The sequence below is a fragment of the Corvus hawaiiensis genome, chromosome 1, assembly GCF_020740725.1.
Source record: "Corvus hawaiiensis isolate bCorHaw1 chromosome 1, bCorHaw1.pri.cur, whole genome shotgun sequence".
NCBI classification, from domain to species: Eukaryota; Metazoa; Chordata; class Aves; order Passeriformes; family Corvidae; genus Corvus; species Corvus hawaiiensis.
In genome coordinates this window covers 19,650,824-19,672,730 of record NC_063213.1, presented here as the reverse complement: position 1 = coordinate 19,672,730, position 21,907 = coordinate 19,650,824, and the positions used below count along the sequence as shown (strand labels likewise).

The window sequence follows — 21,907 nt, the reverse complement described above, 5'->3', positions numbered from 1 at the left end:
TTGGCATCTGGAGATATATTTTTAAAATTCAATTTGAGATACTGTTCCAGCAGTATTTCTAATAGATTATTACAGTATATAAAAGTTGACTTTATTTACCTTCAGTCCTGGGCATTCAGACTTGTTTTTTCTCTTTTATTCTTGTGCTGCACATTATTTAATAAAGGGGAAGGAGGGAATTGGAATATAGTTACATGTTATTGTATAAGGAACAATGTTCGGCACAGGTTTTCTACTCTATAGTTCCCACCAAATGTTATATTTTGGGTCCTCCATGTACCCAGAATAGAGATGGTTTTCTCATTGAAAAGTATTTTCTCCTTGTTCTGTTTCTCAACTTGGCATACAAATACATAAGAACTTGTACAGATAAACACAAATTTGCACGTGCTTTATACATTTTAAAATGCAATTACTTTCCTGACAGCTTTTTTAATACATGATCAATGCAGAGCCAAGATCTGAGGAAATTGTTTGGTTTTTCATAACCACAGCAATCAATCAAAAAGTAGAATGAGATCTTTTAGCACTGATATTTCTGAGCAATGGTAAAAAAAAAAAAATAAAAATACTTCAGGTTTTCTTAACAAATATCTTTACCACACCATTCTCCCCAAACCTCAAACACACTTCTTTGTGAGCTGCAAATGTAGGAAAATTTGATTTCAAGAAATGACTACTGAGACCAGTACCAATGCAGATCAATCACATCATGCCACTTTAAACTCTGTTCCTGCTAACTTAACAATTTCGGGCACAGGCTGATCTTTATGCAGAATATAATTGAGCTGATAAAACTTTTCAGCCAGCTTTAATCTGACAATTAGAAACTTCTTGCCCCAGTCACACCAGCGGGAACTACCAAAGACCATGATGAACCATGTACACTTCACAGTGCAGCAATGAACATATTAATAACACCCCAGTTCACTCTCCTCCTGCTTTTTCCTCTACCAAGCAGTTAATGAGGGGCAGATGCTATAAAAGACCAAAAATCAGCTTGTGCAAAGGTGATGGATGGTGATACCACAGCTGCCTCTAGAGCTGCTGGAGCAGCTTGGTGTGGAGAGGGGCCCTGCCCATGGCAGGAGGCATCAGCAGGCTAACACAGGTTGCAGCCTGAAAGAGAGGCTGAACTGGTGCCTGGATTTCCCTGCAAAAGGGGAAGTAGTGGCTCTGAGATTAAGGGACTGATAACACAGGACTAATCTCTGTCTGGTTTTAAGTTACCTAGAGGTGGGTGATATATGCTGTATGTAGGAGAAGTGAGGAGTTGCTGTGCAGACACTATGGGACATGCCTTAGGCACAGATATTGGCTTTTGGTAATATCCTGAGATTTTAAGAACTTGTATGATCAGATTGTAATGGGGCTTTTAATGTTATTAATTTTAAGAATAAATTTTTCAATTCATTTCTTCTTCTATTTCATCTCAGAACACTTTCTTCAACTCCCCCTTTACCAAGAGAAAGCCAGTTCTGTAGTGTCACACTGTGCTGGTCCCCAGAGCTAGGCCGAATTCTGCTATCAGTGGTAGCAATAAAGCAATTAGGGAATCACAGCCCTAGGGAGGAATCACCTGAAATAAGAGGAACAGAAGCTTGCCTTTTGTTTCTGTGGTGACGTTTGGTTTTACTTGACTAGCTTTTATGGTAGGGTTTACATTTTTTTGGCTGTTGTATAATAAAACACTTTTACTGTGGTTGGTTTAATTTTCAAAGCTTTAAAAAAAATCAATTTGTTCCTTTGCACTCAGTTTATTTGAGTTGAAAACCATAATGTGCTATTACTTCAGGGTCACTGCTTAACTTCTGTTGACCCTCTCGCCCATGAATTCCTGGAGTTTATTGTTACAATCTATTTCCTGGATTATTTATGTATAAACTTACTTTTCTTGTTCTTAAAGAACCACTATCCAAGTCTTTGGAACAATGATTAATTTTAGGGCAAAAGCAATTTGCTAAATGCAGGAACACAAAATCCATGAAACAATTCTTATGAATATCTAGGTTCTCCTCTTTGTATTGAAGAGATTTTGAGAGGGTTGTGACAGATGTGAATGTTTCAGACACCACAATGTACAACAGGGAAAGAAAAAACCACAGTGCATAGAGCTAATAGGACACATTAACAAATACGATTCTGTCCTTTGGGTCAATTGAGTTAAACACCTGCTACTGTATATCACAGCTTCTTTAAGCAGGAGAAGACAAAGAAGAATAAAACAAAATCCTTATTAGGCTTTTGGTAAACTCTGAAAAATTACCAGGTTTTTTTTTTTTTTTGGTTGGTTGGTTGGTTGGTTTGGGGTTTTTTGTGGGTTTTTTTTGGTTTCTTCTTGTTGTTGTTTTGTGGGGGGTTTTTTTGTTAGGTGTTTTTTGGGGAGGTTGTTGTTGTTGTTTGTTTTGTTGGGTTTTTTTATGGGGAGTATTTTACGAGCTACTTAAAGTACTGTGAGTTGACTGGAGAGCAGCATTAGACACAAACCAGGATTCTTTTCGTAACTCCAGGAAATGGTTGACCAGTGAGTTACACCTTTACAGGCAGGCATCAGCAGAGCTGAGGACAGAACATTACCCTGATTATCTCTGTTGTTAAATGCTGGTATCTACATTCTTTGACAGAGTTACATATTATTATAGTGACTCCAAGGAAACCAAGTAATAAGGTTTCTGTTTGAGTATGTATATATTCACATAAGTAATCTCTTACATCAGGCTAAAAGCATCTAATTCCTCACCAACAAGAAGCTGTTTTGTATAAAGACTTCTAATACCTCACTCCCGCTTGAAAAATAATTTTTTTTATATCAATGCAATCTATGTAATGGATAAGATGCCAGTGTTTCCTTTACTGTTGTTACCCAGTTTGGATGCTCTGTAGCAATATTTCTTATGATGCTGGTATCTCTGTGCTTCACAGGTTATAGCAATATAATGGTGCAACATTAGTCACACCAATGACTCTCACTCTACTTATCAAAGCAGCCTTTAGATAACTTCCAGATGAGACACGACAGTGGGTAATCCATTATCCTCTTTGCTGGTTCTTTTGTCTTCTGAACAAAGGATTTGATACAAATTGTTAAACTGATTCCAGCACGTAGCAGTTAGGACTAGCATTTTGAAAATGTATTTTCCATACTTAAATTAAACGAATGAGCTTCTACTTGCTTTAGGGAGAGAGGGCAATGTGTGGAACCTGAGATGAATAATGACCTGATTTAGTAGAATAAAATTGCTGTAGGGAGAGATAATAGGAGGTAACAAATAAAAGCTCCAAAGCAAGGAAGCTGAATACTACTTGAGGGAGGTGGGGGGAAATGTTTGAATACTCTTGCTCTTTGTGAGAATATCATAGAAGAAAAGAAAAGAAAAATAAAATCAAGGCTTCCTCAGCACATGACTTGTAGATGAGAGACCACAGGACACCCTGATTCTGAAGTGTGGGAATAGCACCATCTATTGCAGGGCTGTCCTTACCTTGTATCAGACCTCACAGCCCCCCCTGCCCCCTGCCTGGCACTCACTACAGCTTGGTAAGGTAAGGACAGGGTATTTTCTTGAATTAAGAGGGGGCAATCTGCTTTCCTAGTGGCTTGGACAAAGCCAGTGATAAGGCAGGAACTGAGCCTACTTCTTCTGAATGAGAAGCTCATGCTGTAACTTCTGGCTCTGTTTCCTCTCCTACTAAGAAGTGTCATCTGCTTGAGAACCTTGATAAATCAGGCTAATGAGACCACCTATAACTATATTTTTTTCTATTAATCCTAGGCAATGTATTTACCCTTAACTTTCCATTTTTCAGTTATGCTGTCTTTCAATTACGATTGCATCACATTTTGCAAGCATTAGAAAAACTGTGAACGTTTGTATTAGGAAAACATGTTTTCTAGAGTTGCATGTAGAAAGTAAAACAGGAAATTTATGGAGTAGTAGAAAGTAAGGGAGGGTATATATACTAAAACATTCAAATCCAACTTTAAAGCTTGGAAAATAGCTGCAGTTCTAGAAAGAAATACAAAATTTCAACAATTTTTTCCTTATTTTGTTGCAATATGAAAAATTCAAGCATTTTTCATGTCTTGAAAATGCAGTTCAGTAGATGAGAAAAGCAGTAAAGGCATCATGTTAGAACATCTCCCTCTTTGAAAATCAGTATCTGTCTACAAACCACAACTGTCAAAAAGTAAGAAAGGGACTTAGAAACATCACATCCATGCTTCCATGTGTCCTTTATATGGACTGCTCTTAATTTTCTTGCCTTTTTTTATGTGACTGCCAAAACAAAAGTTGGATTTAAGTGGGTGTTCCTGATAGATAGTGTACATAACCTAAGAGGGTACTAACTAAAACCTGAACCAAGTTCAAATGAGAAAAAATTAGCTCACAACTCTCTTGCTACCAGAGAATCCTGGTCTCACATTTTCCAGCAGGCAGAGGTGTACGTACATGTGCACACACACACCCCCCCACACCTTGTAAGCCCCTACCCTCCCTTTTCCCTCACAAATCAGTTGTCTAAAACCCTCCAAGTAATGCCAGCTGATATAATTATTTTTCATCTGATTGTTTTCAACAAAATAAAGGTAGTGTAACATGTTAGACTTTGCTCATGTTCATGAAAATATGAATGAAATGAAAAAATGAAAAAGAGTGGCAGTCCAATAAGATGGTGGCTGTGGTTCTGTTGAAGCTGTGATCCTGTAGAAAAAAGGGTCTGCTCTTCCTCAGGTCCAGTGGTGGCTGTGTAGCTCCTGTCCTCTGGAAATCCAGTGGAAAGGTTTTCTCTGGTGTTCAGAATCTCAGATTATATCCAGGATGGGATGCTTGGTTCTTCCCTCTGGGTGGAGCATCTCACAATGGGGTAATGAGTCATGAGGCCAGGTGTTGATTAGGCTCATTAACAGAAGATGGTCCGGAGGGAGTTATCTCTGAGTCAGGCAGCAGGACAATGATGGGCCATTAACAGAAAGATAGTCTGGGGGGAGGAGGCAAGGAAACACTGCCCCACCTGATTTCAACGGCTCATGAGGATGGCAATAGAATACACTGCAACCCAGGACACAGGTTTTTAAAGGCTGGATATTATTAAGGAAACAGCTATTTTCTAATTGTTAACTGCATAACCATTTTACCTGCTGAAAGACTCCAGGCAAGTCTGTAATTCTCAGAGGGGTGTTCTGGAGGAGGGTTTGAAATCCAGCCATATGTTGCCACTGTATTCCAGATACTCAAAAGTTTTCAACTGACTTAACTCTCTTGGGCATCCAAGTATTTCAGTTCACAAAATCTGAAGACTGTGCTCAGATGTCTTAACTAAATAAAAGTGTTTTGCCTGTTGTCAGGGTGGACCTCTAAAATTGATTTCCATGTGGAGTTTTTCTTCAGCCATACAAGAAAGTAAAAATATTCTACAATTGTTGTTGTGAACTAGTACAGACAAAAAATAAAAATAAAAAAACAAATCAGGAGGCCAAAGTCAGTTGCATATGTTTGGGGTTTTTTTCTCCCTAGACTACAACTTGCTCTTATTTTATACACATTGGCTCAGTTTTCTAACTTGGCTAAATGACTTTGCAGGTTGAACCCAGAGTGTGATGTGACTAACTCTAGCCAAGGACATCTCCTTGTGGTCCTGCACATTTAACTCTTCAGACCAATGTAACCACACTTACAAGGAATTTAGATAAATGGGGAATGTAGGATTTCCTATTTGTGTTTCAATGACTGAAAGAAAGAGTATTAGCTACATGCATTGGAATGAGTCACAGTTAGTGTTGAACAAAATTCTGAATTTAGAAAAATATGCTGCTCTATGATTACCTTTTCTAAGCAAACTAACAAACAAACAAAAAATACAGATGCATCCAAAATCTCAAATTACAATTAAAAAAAAAAAAAAAAGCCGTTAGTCTTCTTTTTATCCTGGTTTTGGCTGGGACAGAATTAGTTTTCTTTTTAGTAGCTGGTACAGTGCTGTGGTTTTTTTAATTTCATATGAAAATAATGTAGATAACACATTAATGTTTTAGCTGTTGTTAAGTAGTGCTTACCCTAAATCAAGGACTTTTCAGTGTCTCATGTTTGCTAGTGAGGATGGGCACAAAAAGCTGTGAGGGAGCACGGCCATGACAGCTGTCCTGGACTTGCCAAAGGGATATTCCACATCACAGGACATCATGTATATGAACTGGGAGAGTTGTCTGGGAGGAGCTGGTCTCTGTTTAGGGATGGACTGGGTATTGGTGAGCAATTGTAGTGAGCATCCCTTGTTTCTCCTGGATTCTATTTTCTATTATTCTCTCTCCCTCACTTTACCATTACTATTATTATTATTATTGTCATTGTTATTATCATCATCATCATTATTGTTTCAATTATTAAAGTGTTCTTATATCAACCCATGAGGTTTACCTTTTCTTTCTGATTCTTCTCCCCTTCAGGAATGTGTTAGGGGCAGTCAATGAGTGGCTGTGTGGTACTTAATTACCAACTGGGATTAAAACACAACACTTTGAAAAACATGTGGACAAAACTGCTACTGTCAAACCTCTAAAAAAAAATTCACTTGAATGAGAGAGTGTAAATCTCTCAAGTATATTCGACATAAACTTATTTACAGAGCCTACAGTTTATAGCTTTCTTGCTTCAAAACACTATTCTTCATGAGCAAAAAAAAAAAAGAAACAAGGGAAATGCAATTAAAAAAAAAGGCAGAAAGAAGTGGATGATGGATTATAAAGCAAAGAAGTTTATTTTTCAGAACATATTTTGACTTGTGACACTGATTGACCTGCATCTTTTAGATACATTCCATTACATGTGGAAATTTATAGCTGCAAAAATACCTAATAAGATTAGGATAAAATCCTCAGACTGTGTGCAAAGGTATTAGCTTTATAGATTTCTTGGTTTATTACTGAAAGGAACATAAGGGAATTGTTTGTTTTGCATCATCTGCTTATTTGATATTGCTAAAGAGCTAGTTGTTGCCAGCACAGCAGCATGGTTTGAGGAGAAACTGTGAGTTATGATTTCATGAATTAAACAGATTTCAGTTAACATTATCATGTGTCATCTGCCCTTAAAAATTCACTAAGTGCTTCCAAATTTAAAATTTATCCTCCTTTTCCTTTTGTTTGCTAGCATTCAAACATTGCCAGCTTTAGATGCTATTTTCAGTTTAGAAAACCTTTGGTTTAAAATCTTCATATACACAGTATGTCTTCTGTACGTAGGATTCATTTTGCACTAGAAATTAAAAAAAACTAATTCTTCTTGATGTTAGCAGAGCAACTTTGGCAGCTGCAGCTGGGAAACTCAGATCAGACTTCATGGTGAATCAAAAAACTGAGATCTCAGAAAAATTTATATTTACTGAGTAGATAGATCTAACTTGTATGTTTTTACTACCTACTTATTTTTGAAATCCACTCTGAACTGGTGACATGACCACACTGGAAACATCTTTGAAGACTTATTTCTTCATTATTTTGTGAATGAAATAAATGCGACAAACTGAAATTGTAACCAAGCATTAAAAATACATCCAGAAAATCCTCCTCAAAAAGAAGAACTCCTGTTGATTTAATGACATTTCATTTAGTGGCATCTTACAAACACTACTGGGAAACTGATTTTTCGGATCACATGAAATAAGACTGTTCAAAATGAATGTTAGGAGACAGAGGAGCTGATAAAGTAGTCCACAAAACCTTCCTGAATCAAGCTTAAGATCACATTTTGGCAATAGTAACCTCAGCTTTTCACATGAGCAGGTATTTTGACCTGGACAAGTAAGTACAAGAATAAAGCAGCATACCATGGTATGGGTTTTCCTGAATATATCAACAGCTTGCCATTGAAAAAGGTTTAAAATATTTACAGTTTACATTTACTTAGAGCTTTGTTTAAAAATTTGTATTGAATTGAATACATTTTCTGAGATTCCCAAACTTTTCTGAGGTCTCTAGCATCCAAAGAGTTTGTTCTGTGATTCTGTATTGGCAATTCTATCTTGTTAGGCTTCCCAGAGGAAAAAGCTCTTCTGATTTATCAGAAGCACCTGAGATAATTTTAAACGCCGCAACGGATTAACAAAAAAATCAGAAGTTTTACTCTACCGAAAGGAAAAGTTTTAGGTTCTTAATTACAAAACTAGAAAACACCTAATACAGTCCTGACTCACATTACCAGAAATTTCTTCCTTACCTGCTTCAGTGACGTGGTTGACGTGAGGCAGACCTGGCACATTAACATCTCCAGTTTCCATGGCTGGCTTTGCTTGGAGAAACTGCTGAATTGATATCTATTTTGAGGATGCTGACTAATGTGGACTCTCCTTCCCTTCTCTTTTCATATCTCTTTTCCTAAGTCTATTGTCTTGTAAAACTAAGATTGCTCTTCATCCATTATAACTATGATAACTCAGTTTTCTCTTCCCCTGTTCAATACATGGCATAAAGTAAATCAGTCCTGTTGGACACTTCCTGGCCTTGTCTCTGGGATTTAATATGTTCTTCAATGAGCATTAATTAAATAGGCTTTCTGTAAGTGTTAACATTTATAAGACTCTTAAATGATAAGTATTAGCTGTAAATGTATGTTATCAAAATCCTTAATCTCTAGGTCCATTCTAAAGTCTACATAAGGACCATCTGACCTAGAACATCTCTCAGATTTATTACTGTTAATGAAAGCAGGTTTTTATCCCGACCACCTTATCATCCTGCATCTTTCAATAGCATTAGACACTTGCAGCTTCATGAAACAAAGCAGTGTAAATAGGTTCATCCTGAAGTAAACATGGTAAGCGTGTTGAATTGTTGCAGTTGAGTTTAAAAGAGGATGCAATAATCTCTTTTCCACTGTCTAGACATTTGAAAGGGTTGTCAGGACTACAGCTACAGCTTACCAAGCATCTGCTTTTGCTCTGCAGGGAGAGCTAAATCTTTGAGATCAAAGTCTCACAATAAACACTTATCTGGGGTGGATTTCTGACATGAAAAATCATCAAATAAGTGCTACCCTTCACTGGAAGGTTGCTTACCATTTCTCATTAGGCACACAGCCAGGCTTCATGGTGTATGTGGAAACCACAAAAAAGCATATCTTAATGTTTATATAGGGGCTAAGGTGTTCAAGGGTAGTTTGGACCAATGTCCAGGGGAAAATTACAGGGAAGTCTTACTGGAGAGAGGGGTGGCAGCTGTCAGAGAGCAGAACTTACTGCTTGGGGCAAGCCTGTTGCCTGGCAGATGGATATACCTACCTTTGGCTAAATAATTCTTATGTCTCTTAGAGGCAGGAATCACTACAGAAACCTTTTCAATATGTGATATACAAGCAAGGACCACTTCAAAATAAGATAAAAGGAGACATTCCTCTGCTTTAGCATCCAACTGCTCCTGGAAAGTTCTTCCCTTGCTAAAGATTTCCCTGGCAAAGGAAGTATTGCCACAGCAGCTGAAAGGAAGTAAACTTGCTAGGTTATGCTTTTCACTGAAGATATATCCCCTCCTTAAGCCTGCTATCAGCACAAGTCACAGTGGCATTTTGCACATCAGCTGTGCATTCCTACACACTGAATGTTTATAATGCATTTTAAGATCCATCACAACACACATGAAATGTGCTAAGGTGAAACTAAGACAACACAGCTTCTAAGTAACTGTATCTCTTATTTCTTCATAGCCAGATCAGCTCTGTACCGAATGTGATTCAGTTCAGTTCAATGGACCCACTGTTAAAAAGAGTGCTTCTGACAGACTCCATTTCCTGCCTGCACAGGCTGTGGTCTCTGGGGTCAGTTTAACTGGCCATTTCCTTGCTTGCCCACCTCAGTGTGGTCCTAGAATCTGTGTGCTGGGGATGCAGGCTGCTGGCACTCTTCTGAAGCGAGTTTCAGGGTTTATGGTTCGTCAGATATGACAGCCTGGAGACATCAGCCCATATAGCAGGGAGGAAGCCAAAGTTCTGCACTGCTTAGTCTTCACATTTAAGGGAGTCAGTTATTCAACAGTGTTATTTCTTTCAAGTGTTGAATTGAAGAAAAAGCATCATTCATATCTGAGCTGCACTTTAGACATGTTGCACAGTCTTGATGCCCATAATGGACCAAGCTGGGGCAATCCTGGTCACAAACTGCTAAAGCAATCTGTGGTTTCACATGCAAGCAAGTTTGGAAAGACAAACAGGCAACAAGCTGCAGGATGTGCAGCAGATTGTTATGCTGCTCGGGCCAGTGCACAAAAATGTGGTAGTTGCTTTCACTACTTAACTCCCAAACTTTGCCTACTTGTTGCAGCTGCACCTTTCCCCCACCCCCACAACCACTATTAACACCAAGCATTGACCCTCTACAGGTCAGTGTCACAGCTACTCCTGTGTCAGTTGTCTCGGCTAAGCACTTGTTAAAATCATTCTAGCATTAAAGTTTGCCCAGTCTTGCTGACCTAAAACCTAATCCCAACCCAATTACTTTTCGTAACACTAGTCCTAACCCTAGACTGCCTTCCCCTGCTGTGCTCAGCAGCAGATTTCTTTCTTTGGTCTCAAATGATTAAAAAAGCTAACTCTACTCACAACTGTATGGGCCATAGCAATTGCTCAGGCCCTCCTACCAGCTCTGGATCATGAGTAAGAAAGGACTTAGTGGAGAATTGCTCGGCATGCTTCTGCAGATTCTAATAAAGGTTGCTTTCTTGGAAAATGTGGCCACTGAAAAGCTATGTTTGAGGTTGATTTGGTTTTAATTGTAGCTGAAAATTTTTGTTCTTAGCTTTCGTGACTACTTCAGCGACTACTGGTACCACCACGCCCACCAAGGAATGTGTCCTTTCTAAACATTATCCTGTGCTGAGCCCCACTACCTTGGCTGAATGAGAACTAAGGACTTGTTTTGCCACCTTTCCTGTCCTCAGGGCATCCCACTTTCCCTGTAGCCATCCATAAAAAAAGGCTTGGGTCCTGTGCTGCATGTATGGTTCATCACACAAAAGTCTGCATCCATACATAAATAAAGTTTCCATCACAGCAATAGAGAAACGTCACTGACAAAATTGGTTTTTTTCTTCTCTCACTTTCATTTCCATGCTTGCTTTCTCTTCTGTGTCACACTTTAGCCTCTTTCAGTTCTCCTATGGGTTTAATTTAGCCTGCTGACCAGTGCTATACTGAAATATTAACTTCTCTGTTAAACCTGGCCCTGCCACAAGAGTTCAGGAAACCTTCTAGTTCCTCCAGTCCTGGGTCCACAGCTATCACTGTACTGGACATGAGTTGAGTAAGGGTCACAGCCACAGCCTTTGCTGGAGTTGCAGGGATGGGGTGTGTGACTTGGAACTCCCAAGGGATTTTGGGATTTTCTGCCTTGTGGATGTTGAGTAACATCCTTGTAGCTCCCAGTCACAAACAGGTGAAGGCATTGTTTGGTGCGCCATTGCTTCTGCCTCTGTCAGTGTTGTTGCAAAGGCAGATTCATTGAAAGAATAAGTTTGAAGCATCTTGAGTTCAAATAGTTGAACTTTTTTGGTTTCTCATTCTGGAAGTATGTTCCATTTCTAAAACAATTCCATTCTTTTAAAATAATTTCAGAGTTCAAATAAATATCAAAACTGTTTTGGAATAAACTTTTTGTTTAACCTCAAACTCTATTATTTTTTCATGCTGCTTTGCTTGCTGAAATGTTCCTCTTTAATTTTTCCCCTCCTCAAATTTCCAGTGAACCACTTTATCACTGTGTGAGATAATGAGACTGAGTTCCACTTTCCACATCACAAAGTGTCTACCACTCCATGAATCTGAACTCTCTTTACCCCAAAAGAAATTCTCCCTAACCATGCGTCGTGGCAGAGGTGAAAGGCAGTACATGTGGGAGTTTTGCAGTCCTGCTGTCTTAGAGATAAGCAGAAAGCTCCACTGAACAAAGCTGCACTGGCATTAACCACACAGCTCTTAGAGCCACAGTATGGACAGATTCTAATTAGGCACAATTATGCAAACTCATGTATTTGCATACAGCACCTCGCAGAGAGTTACAGGGAACCTAGCAGAAGCCTTCTGGATGTGACTCAGTCAGAAAGGGAACCTCAGTGCTTTCCCCAGAAAATTAAGCTGACTGACTGGTGAGACTCAAGGCTCACCCAGCCAGGGGAAGAGGGAAAGAAACAAAGGCTTGTTTAAAAGTGCAGTGCAGCTTCTCTGGAAAGTTACTGTATTTCCCTGTTTAACAAGGAAGCTGCCTCTCTGCCTCATGCTTAACATCTGAGTTTTGCAGTGGCCTTTAGTGATTCAACTAAAATGCTGTGCTCCTCCTTTGAACTGGCAAAGTCAAAGGCAGCTGCCAGCTGGGCAGCACTCTTAAGTTCACAGCTCTAACACCTCCTTTTGACAATACTAAATCTAATGCCTCAGCCAAATCCCCAATAGCTACACAAATCACCTTCTTGAGCTGTAACCAATGCAGAGCTCCAAAGGGAGGGAGGTGAATCTCAGTGGCAAACTCACCCCCGGAGATTAAAAGCTATGTGCAGCTTCAATATGTGATACTCATAACATCAAGCTGTGGACTACCTGCTCCATAAGGGTCCCATAATCAATTTTGTCCCTGTGGGGACTAATCCTGGCAGATCAAGTATTATTTATGACTCCAAAATGATCTAAATCTTTTTCCCTCTGCAGTTGGGAAAGTAGGTTATTTGTTAGGCACTACTCAGTTACAACAGAAAATATCGATGGTTGCAGTGTGTTTATTAATATGCAGACACCATCCCTTACAGAATAACAGCAAGTGCAAGTTCACCAAACAGGAAAACGCACTTTTCTTTTTTCTTGGAAGAGAATACAGATATATTCTCCCCTCTCTCAGGAATGCTGCAATTATCCCTACCAGCTTCTTTTTCCCAAATTAAGCAGAGATATCCTCCCCTGACTTCTCAAATGCAAAAGCAGTTCTTGTTCCAGCCCAGTATTGGATGCTTACAGGAGTGCAGTTGAGAGGTGCCTCTCTTATATCTACCAAAGCAGAATAGCTAGCAACATGTTAAAAAAAAGAAAGAAATGTTAAAAACTCTGTTTTTCAGAATCAGTAATACAATAAGGCCAGAAATCATGTAGATCGAAAAGACTATGTTGATACAAAAAAAAAAAAAAAAAAAAGAAGCACAACACCAAAAAAGCCCTTAAAAAGCCAAAAAAAAAAAAAAAAGGCAAATTCTTAAGTGAATATGTAAGTGAGAGCAGGCACTTGCAAGCAGTATAATAGAACACAATGAACAGCGAGAATATTCCCACCTTTCTTTCCTGAGTGATTGATGTTATAAACAGGGATGGATTACATAGGAAGAGAAATTATAATGCCATATTCTTGACTGGTGAAAGTGGAAGTGTTCTCATTAATTTCTATGGAACCACTGCTTTTTATGCCACTGCAAGACATATAGCTAAGAGAGGTGAGATAATGTGCAAGGATGGCAAAGATAAAAGAGTAATGAAAACTTATCACAGGCACTGTGTTTCAAGTAAAAACAGCTCATCACTTCAGACAGCCTTCAAGAAGTTGTTCTTTCAGGTTTACTTGTGCTTTATAACAACAAATGCATAAACTTCTGTGCTATGAATGCCTTTCCAGCAATGACGTTGTATTAATCACTACATGTTTATTATTAGCTTTCATTTCATTTTTTAGTGCAATAAAAAGTTTTGCCTGTACTTTTACACACAATTCTACCAAGATAAGCTATGTCCTAATTATGTTTTGTAGTACAAGAAGCACAATGCATACAGCCTTCTTCAGAGAATGCAGTTTGGTTTTTTTTGTGGAGAACAAGATGTATTGAATGCTGTGACTCTCTGCTAACTTTGCAGCAGGCACACTGCAAAAACTGTCCCACAACTGCACAGAACACAGCAAATTAGGACTGTGGGACCTAGTATGTTGCTGACACTTTTATCTGCAGCTGCATGCTTCAGCTGTCTATTGCTAATCCCTTCCTTTCTTCAGCATGCAGTTTTTGTAGTATATCTATGAAGAATTTAAATCTGAAACTATAGGACTGAGAAGGAAAGAAAAAATGAAAAAAAAATTATTTGTCCTCATTTAGGCTTCTCTATAATATACATAAGGGACTTGATGGACTATTACTTATTTTAGCAACATGTAAACTTTTTTCTCAAATCATTCAAATCTCTTGTATCTTAAGATTTACTATAACTTTACAATAACCTAATCTTTATTATTATTTTTTAAAAAGGACAAAAGAAGATGGAAACAGATTATGAAGGTTTTACAGATATAGTTCTTATTCTCAGCTAATAGTTTTGCTGAAAAACAACTGAAAAGAGTGGTCAGCCCTTCTTAAAGACTACCTCTCTACCACTTCCTGTAAAGGCCAAAAGCTCAACAACCCTCTCAGCAACTTCAATAAAACTTTGTGTAAACTGAGCAATCTGACCTACAGTCAAGAGAAAAAAATGATATTCCAACAGCATGAAGAAGCCTGTCTTACACTTTAAGAAACAGCAATAGGTTTAATAATAACTTGACCAAATCTGCACAAAAGTCTGTGGCATAATGCAGACCACATGGTATACAAGGTAGTAACACTCCCTGAATCCCCACAGATTTCAACAAGGCCAGGATTTAATTCCTGATGCATAAAATTTCCAGCATTATTTTCTCTTATATAGAGAATATAGAATATATTTTCTGCAGTTATTTTTAGCAATACTTGGACTGCTTTTTTGCTTTGTTTTGTTAAAGAGTATGTGCAAAAAGCTTGAAACTAGAAAGGCCCACTATAAACTCAAATATAAACCTTACTTGTAATATTCTCCAGTATCATATTTCAATATACATTGAAAAGATTTAGTAAATTTCTGCTTATACTTTAAATATATTTCTTGAACCCACAGGTGTTATGCTTTGATTTACACATAAACTCATCAATGATTAAACAGCAAGACACTTACAATGGACCTGATGAATTCTTAATCTCAGGAACAGTGGTAAATTAAAGAAAAACACGGTCTTGTTACTGGTTGTTCTTTTGTGATTAAGTATTAGTTATCTGCTATGTTTGACATTCCGTAGACCTATTTATTTGATTAATTTAATTGTCGTCCTAATTAATTTAATTATTTGGTAGCAAGTGCTGAGAGGCTGGTGCATTCATGATTCTCTACATGTTGCTCAGCTCATTACCAGCTCCACAGCTTGCTGAACTGGTAAAAAGCCGCCGCCCGGTCCCCGGTGCCCCTTTCGCTTGTCTGGGTTTGATTGATGTGCCCTCTGCTCGCTTCTGTCTCCGTGCCGTTGTTCACAGATTAATGTAGGGGATGGGATTATTCACGGTGCGTTTAATCAAGCACGTAGATAATTTTTTTTTTGCAGGGGAGAACCCTATCAGTCATTGCACTTTTGAAGTGATGAGTGTACATAACTCTTTGGTGTGCGAAGAGAAATAGAAAACAAAAGGGAAAGGGTGGAGGGGTGTGTGTGTGTTCCTGTGTGTGTGTGTGTGTGTGTAGGGAGGCTGCTTTACCCGAAAGCACAGGGAAATTCTGGAGGGAAAGGGGGAGCAGGGAGCGGGATTTAGGGGGTTTGGGCGTTATTACAGTTGTCATCTGCGAAACTGACGCATGTTTACACAGCAACTTTTGAACAAGCAGGCGGCGTTGGGCCGGGCTCTCCCCGTCCCGCGGAGCGGCGGGGCTCGGAGCGGGCCCGGGGGTCTCCGTGCCGCCCGCCGTCCTCTCCCCGCACTCGCCGTGCAGCGGAGGCTGCCGGCGCTCGGGGCAGGACCCGCCCCGCTCGGGAGCCGCGCCGGGGCCAGGTGCCCGGACGGGCAGCGCCTCCCGGGACCGCCGTGCGGAGCGCGGCACCGCCGGCAGCGGCGGCAGACACGGTGCAGCCCCGGCGCCTGCGCCCCACCGCGCTCTGCGGAGGGGGCGGGGGGCAGAGCGAGGTGGCGGCCGGGACCCGGCCTCAGGCGAGCCCCCCGCCCGCACTTGCGCGGCGGGCGGCGGCGGCGGCAGCGCGGGCGCGCTGCGGGCCGGGGCAGCGCCCGCCCCACGCGGCTGCCGTCGGTCCCGCACCAGCGCCGCCGGCCGCGGAAACCGCCCCGAGAGAGAAAGAGAACTTGTTCGTCCGTCCCCGCCTGCCTCCCCGCCGCCCGCGCATCCTCTCCCGCGGCGCATCCGCCCGCCCTCCGGGTCCTGCATCCCCCCGGACTCGGGGCCGGTCCGCTGGCTCCGGCTGGAACGTTTCCCTGCTCGTTTTCCCCGGAGGGGTTTAGTCGGTAGCGGTACGCCGAGGAGAGGCTCCGTCCCTCAGGCACCCTGCCTCACCCTGCGGGGGAAGGGAGCTGGGTGGGGGCAAGCCAGGAAGGGAGGATCTCAGTGGCTCTCCTAAAATCTATCAGCAGGCTGCGAGGAGGGAAGAGTTTGGCACTTCGCAGCGAGGCTGGGCTTGTTTTCCCTAGCGGTGATGCCGCTGGACTGAGAGCGGCGCGGCCGCGCGAGTTAGGGGCACGGAGCTCCCCCCTCCTTCCAGCGCCCCCCAGACGCGGTCCAGCGCCTTCAGCCCCAGCGGCTCGTCCCTGCCGCCCCACTGTATGAGCGCTGCTCCGAGGACAGGGCGGCTCTGCGCCTGCTAGGGCTGCTCTCCGCCCCCCCCCCCGGACTTCCCCACCACCGACGAGGAGCGGCGCGCACCCCGCACCCGGAGAGTTGTCTCGGCAGGCTCCGTGCTATGGCGAGGCTGCGGAGGAGCAAACTAGCCGCTGGATTTCTATTACTTTTCCAGTGCCTGAGCGAGCGCTGCCAGCTCGCCGGCGGGGAGACGCCGAGGCAGAGCCGCGGTAAGCGAGGCCGGTACCTGCCGGGCGGGGCCGGCCCGGGTTCTCCGCGGAGCCCGGGGCAGCGCGGCCGGGGCGGGGTCGGGCCGGGGTCGGGGGCCGGACCGCCTTCGCAGCCCCCGCGGTGTGGGCTCCGCCGGCCGCTCCCCGGGCCGCGTACCCGGAGAGGGCAAGCGCCGTTCGGGGCTGGCTCCCCCTCCTCCCGAGAGAGGCCCGGGGTCCCGGCTTCCCATCCTTCCCTATCCTGGCTTCTCCGGAAAGAGCTCTCTATGACTTCATTTCTTATTTTATTGGGAATTCGGGACTTTCCTCCTTTAATGAATCTGCCCCGCGACCACCGGCAGCCGGTGCTGTTCCTTTCCCCAGCCCCTTCGCGGGGTCCCCGGAGCCTCCTTCCCAGCCATGTACGAGACGCGAGGGGCTCCGCTCGAGCGCCGGGAAGGGAGGGACGGAGCACCCGGAGTTCCCGGGCCAGGCGCCCCGACAGCCTCCCCCGCCCGCCCTCCCGCGCCGGGGCCCCCCTGCTCTCTCAGCAGCGAGCCGTGGAGGGATGGCAAAGTTTCCCTGCAGATCCTGCCTGGGAGAGCTAGCGGGCACTCTGCTCCCCCGCGGAAGTCAGTAGCTTGCAGCCTTCCCTGGAAACTGGGCGTTGAGAGAAGGAGAAAGATAAGGAAGAAGCCCCAGGGACTGTGGGACCTGTTCGTTAGAAGCGAGAGGCTCTGTTGACTAAGTTTTCTTGTGGAGTATCAGGGTCCTCTTGTCAGTCTTTCTCGGAGACACCTGTTAATGCGTGACACACAGCACCTGTAGTGCTTTCTCTTGGGCCACTGTAACCCACAGCGTGGGGTTCCCTTTTGATCACTAAAGCCTTCTGTATCCTGCATTCCTGTGCTGTGGAGGGGAAAGCTGCTAAAGGAAATCTTGGCACATTTGCAGATAGTGAGAGAAGTCGTGGGGTTTGTGTGTCAGGGGACCTTTCTGCGGCAGCTTCTGGCTTACAGGTATTTTCAAAAGCTGTGCCTGTGTATTCGAAATACAAGCTAGATTATTATCAGATGGAACACGCCTACTGGCTTCCCTGGTGCGACAGAACTGCCCCTTCTTCCTTTTCTTGAAGGTTTGATAAAAACGTGGAAAGTTTTGTGGTCACCGTGTAACTGACCTGAACAAGAGAGACTGGGTAGTTTTTTTAAATGTCCAGTGAGATTATGCGCTAGACAGAGAGGGAGTTTCCCAGGCAGAGGCCTACCACTGAGTTTTGGAATTGCTGAATGATGGGGTAGCTCAGCAGGTTGCCAGGGCTCACATGTCACTTGGGGCCAAAGGGAAAAACCAGGAGGAGACTTTTCATGTCTTTTTCATGCAACCTGCAAACTCCATGTTGCTGTAGGCAACAAATATTGGTATTTGTTCACGTTAGTTATAAAGGAAAAAAAGTGTGGTGGTGATATTAGAAAAAGAGAATTGCTATCTTGTGTGGTAGTGGACTGAACTCACAAAGTTTATTATCTTCCAGCCACTATATCCAGCAGTAAGGTATTAGTGCTGACTAAATGAAATATAATTTATCAATGGCCAAATAAACACCACACATCACTGATTTAGGCTATTAAGTTGTAGTAGTCAGCAATGTCTGTGCCACAAGGTGCTAAATAGAAAGTTTACCAGTGGATTTCTTATTTGTAAATAATTTAATAATGTCTTGTGTCTTCCTGAATGTGATATGAAGTATGAAGGAGTTTATAATCAGGCAAATATTATTTTGATATTTAATACATTCTGAAGAGAATATAGCAAGTAACTGTTTTCTTCAAGTAGCAAGATGGGCAATCTGAAGTCAGTTTTGACATCTAGATGTTTATAACTTTGGCATCTTTTCCGTAGTTCTTGATTAAAAAATCTATATTATGACAGTAATAATTAAATGACACTTTAAAATCAGAGTTCTGTTTTCTTTTTTTTATTTTTTTTTGGTTTGTTTGTAATACTGCTGGTGTTTGACAAAAAAAAAAAAAAAAAAAGCGCAATGATAGACTGTCTAATCAGTGAGAAAAGGATAAATATGTTAAGCCAGAAATTCAGCTTCAGGTTTGTGAGTCAAAATAAAGTGACGTTTCAAAGTTTTACTTTATTTAGCACCTACTGTGTCCCTTTGGATCAGCTCAGATAAAACCTTTAAAGAATGAAAGTATAAATGTTTGAGGTGGCTTCAAATTCTTACGGGGAGGCTGTTTTGACATTTTCTTCAAGTACTCAGTAACAAAACAACTTATTGAAAATGAGTGGAATAACAGTTTCAAGAAATGGAAACATATAGTAAGCCCTGGCAGAGCTGGAGCCCGGGAGGATTTCTGAGGATGCTACCAAAGGGATATGCTCTGATTTCAACAGAGATGGAAAAAATGCAAAAGCGGTTTTTGCCAGCTTCTTAGAATTATCTTACTGGGGAAAATCAAGTCGGACCAATTCAAGTGAAATAATTTTCTAGGCATGCCTCCACTTACCTGGCTGCCCCTGGGGGTTTCTAAACCCCGAGACTTTTTTGCCAGCGTACGAGGCTGCACTGGCCGGAGCGGGGCTGTCCCCGCCAGAGGGCGCAGCGGCAGCCGCGCACCGCCAGCCTCCCTTCCAGGATCCATCCATCCATCCATCCATCCATCCATCCATCCATCCATCCATCCATCCGCCCCTGGGCCCGCGCAGAACTTCCCTTTTGCTGACAAAAATGCTATAAATCCAGGATGGAGGTTGTTAAACATGAGGTTTGCGTGCGTGTGTGTTTTACAGTAACCAAACTGCGTATGACATGAATTTAGTGAAGTGAAACAGACGATCTCTTGAAAGCTCACAAAACAATTAAGGCTTCCAGTTGTCTAAGTGAGGGCTCACTGTTGAAGTGTTGCCACAAAGTCTTGAAAGTGTTACGTTCTTTTGAAAATGTCATCAGTCAGAAGTAGGAGGCTGTTACTGTAATTTTTATTCTGTTAAAGTATGCTCCAGAATCCTGATATAATTTATATTCATTGGACTGCTGCTGTCTCCAGACACCAGCATTCAGAAGGGGGGGGTAAAATTATTTTTATAGGATAAACTGCTATTAAGGAGTGTTTATCTAGCATTTATCTACTGCTGAAATAGTAACATTTTGTATATTGCCTGAGCTTTACTCTGTTTAAAAAAAAAATCCACAACTGAGACCAAACTTTCATCATTCTACATTAGGACCTTTGGCTTCTATCTTAGAAGTATCAAGAGAAATACAAGATTAGACAACATGTATATCAGGTATATTTTCTCTGTTTGCATTTAAGTGGGGTTTTTCTGTACTTGATATGTAAACAGGGACTATTGGTTTAGAGAATCCTAGTGACATTTGAGAGCAAATCTTATTTGTATATCATATATATTTTACTAAGATTTCCCTCTAAAGCAGTCATCTTTTATTTCAACTTTCATACTGCTTCTTCCTCTTTTTTTTGTGCTTTTTGCCTTTGTCATTTCCTCTGAAAGAGTGGTTTGAAATACTGCTAGTAAATAATGGGTAGATTAAGACTATAATGAAGTTGACTTAGGTCTTAAATTCAGTTTTACAGAAACTCATTTCCACAGATTTAGAGTAAGATCAGTACTCATAGTTCAATGAAAGTTTAAAAATCCCTTGGGAAAAAATGTTTTTGGCCTGAATATACCTGTTGGCTCTGAATATACCTGTTCAGAGTTTATATCCTCATGCAGGCATCTAAACTCCAGCCAATACTTGACTCAGATATTGGTTTTGTCTGACATGTAACTTGGAGATGATGATAAATAACAGGGGATCTCTCTACACTGTAAACAAATGTAGTCAATGAGGAGAAGGTCCTTATAATTTGAAAAGGATTTTTTTGGTCAACAACTTATTAGCAATGGATACAGGCCATTTAGAGCAAAATCTTGTGACATTTACTGCCTTACTGAATACCAGATTCCTCTAAAAAAATGCAGGTCAGGAGGGCTGTTTCCTTTCAAGGAAGAGACTCCTCAGATCAAGAAGGAGGTAGATAAAGAAATGCATGTCAGGTGATGAGAGACTTCCTGACGGAAACAGTCACAGACCTTAGTATTTTTCATTAAGGACTTTGTGGCACATTTTGGTGGAGCAGTGCTGCAGGTCCCTACACCTGCACAGGCCTCAGGAGATGGAGGTGTGGACCTGAAACTTGTGTTTCCTGCAGGACCACTATGCAGTGATGCCCAGAAAGCTGCTTTGCTTTGAAGTGTGCCAAATACAGCTATCACACAAGAAATGTGCTCTGTTGACTCCTACTGGTTTTTCCCCACAAAGGAGATAAAAATTTAATATTAAAAGGAATAAAAATAAAAGCATAATTTGACCCTGCTTTTTATAAAAGTCACTGTGGTTTCATTGGACTGTGTGAAGTACTGTGCAGTTCTGCTGCTTGTAACCTTAAAAGCCCTGGAAAAAAGAAATCTCTGTAGCAGCTCCAGTTTCAAAACTTACCAAGGCTGCAGTCTCTTAGTCTGAGAACACAGCTGGGGTCACTGATATTTTGCATACCCAGTGTGGTTCATGCTTCCTAAGAAAAATGCATACCAAAGGAATTTAAGGCAGCACTGGTTAAGGTAATCTCTCCTGAGGACTCTCTACAGGGGGAACAAAGGTAATTTGATGGGAGCATTTACAATCCAGTACAAGGAAATGCTGCAGGCTTGCCAGCAGTGTGGAATTATATCCAACTTCTAGGTTTGATGAGGGCTGAGCTGGGAGTGTTAATGCAGTGCAATTGGCAGATAGTGTATTTACTGAATTGGAGAATTGCATAATCACAGCAGGAACTAGAAGAACCTATGAGTTTGCTTTCTATGGAGAAGTATGCAGAAAGGCCATGCTAAGTGCACATGGGGATTGTTTTTGTTTGCGGCTTCTCACAAATGAGCATAAAACATTGCCCTGAAGTAACGTCTGTGAGTGCTGGGTGGTGTGTCTCATCATGGAACACTTCCTCCTCTTTCTCCTCTTTTCTTGTTTTTCATCCAACCAATAAACTT

At 41.8% G+C, this 21,907-nt stretch overlaps 1 protein-coding gene across 1 annotated transcript in view; it reads left to right on the top strand.

The window, feature by feature from the left end:
* The first annotated feature begins 16,093 nt into the window (after nucleotides 1-16,093).
* PLXDC2 (plexin domain containing 2) overlaps nucleotides 16,094-21,907 on the top strand; it is a 268,004-nt gene continuing 262,190 nt past the window's right edge. The window contains exon 1 of the mRNA XM_048295506.1: nucleotides 16,094-16,861. Within this exon, the coding sequence (XP_048151463.1) occupies nucleotides 16,753-16,861 (109 nt within the window). The 5' untranslated portion in view covers nucleotides 16,094-16,752. The remainder of the gene's footprint in view (nucleotides 16,862-21,907) is intronic.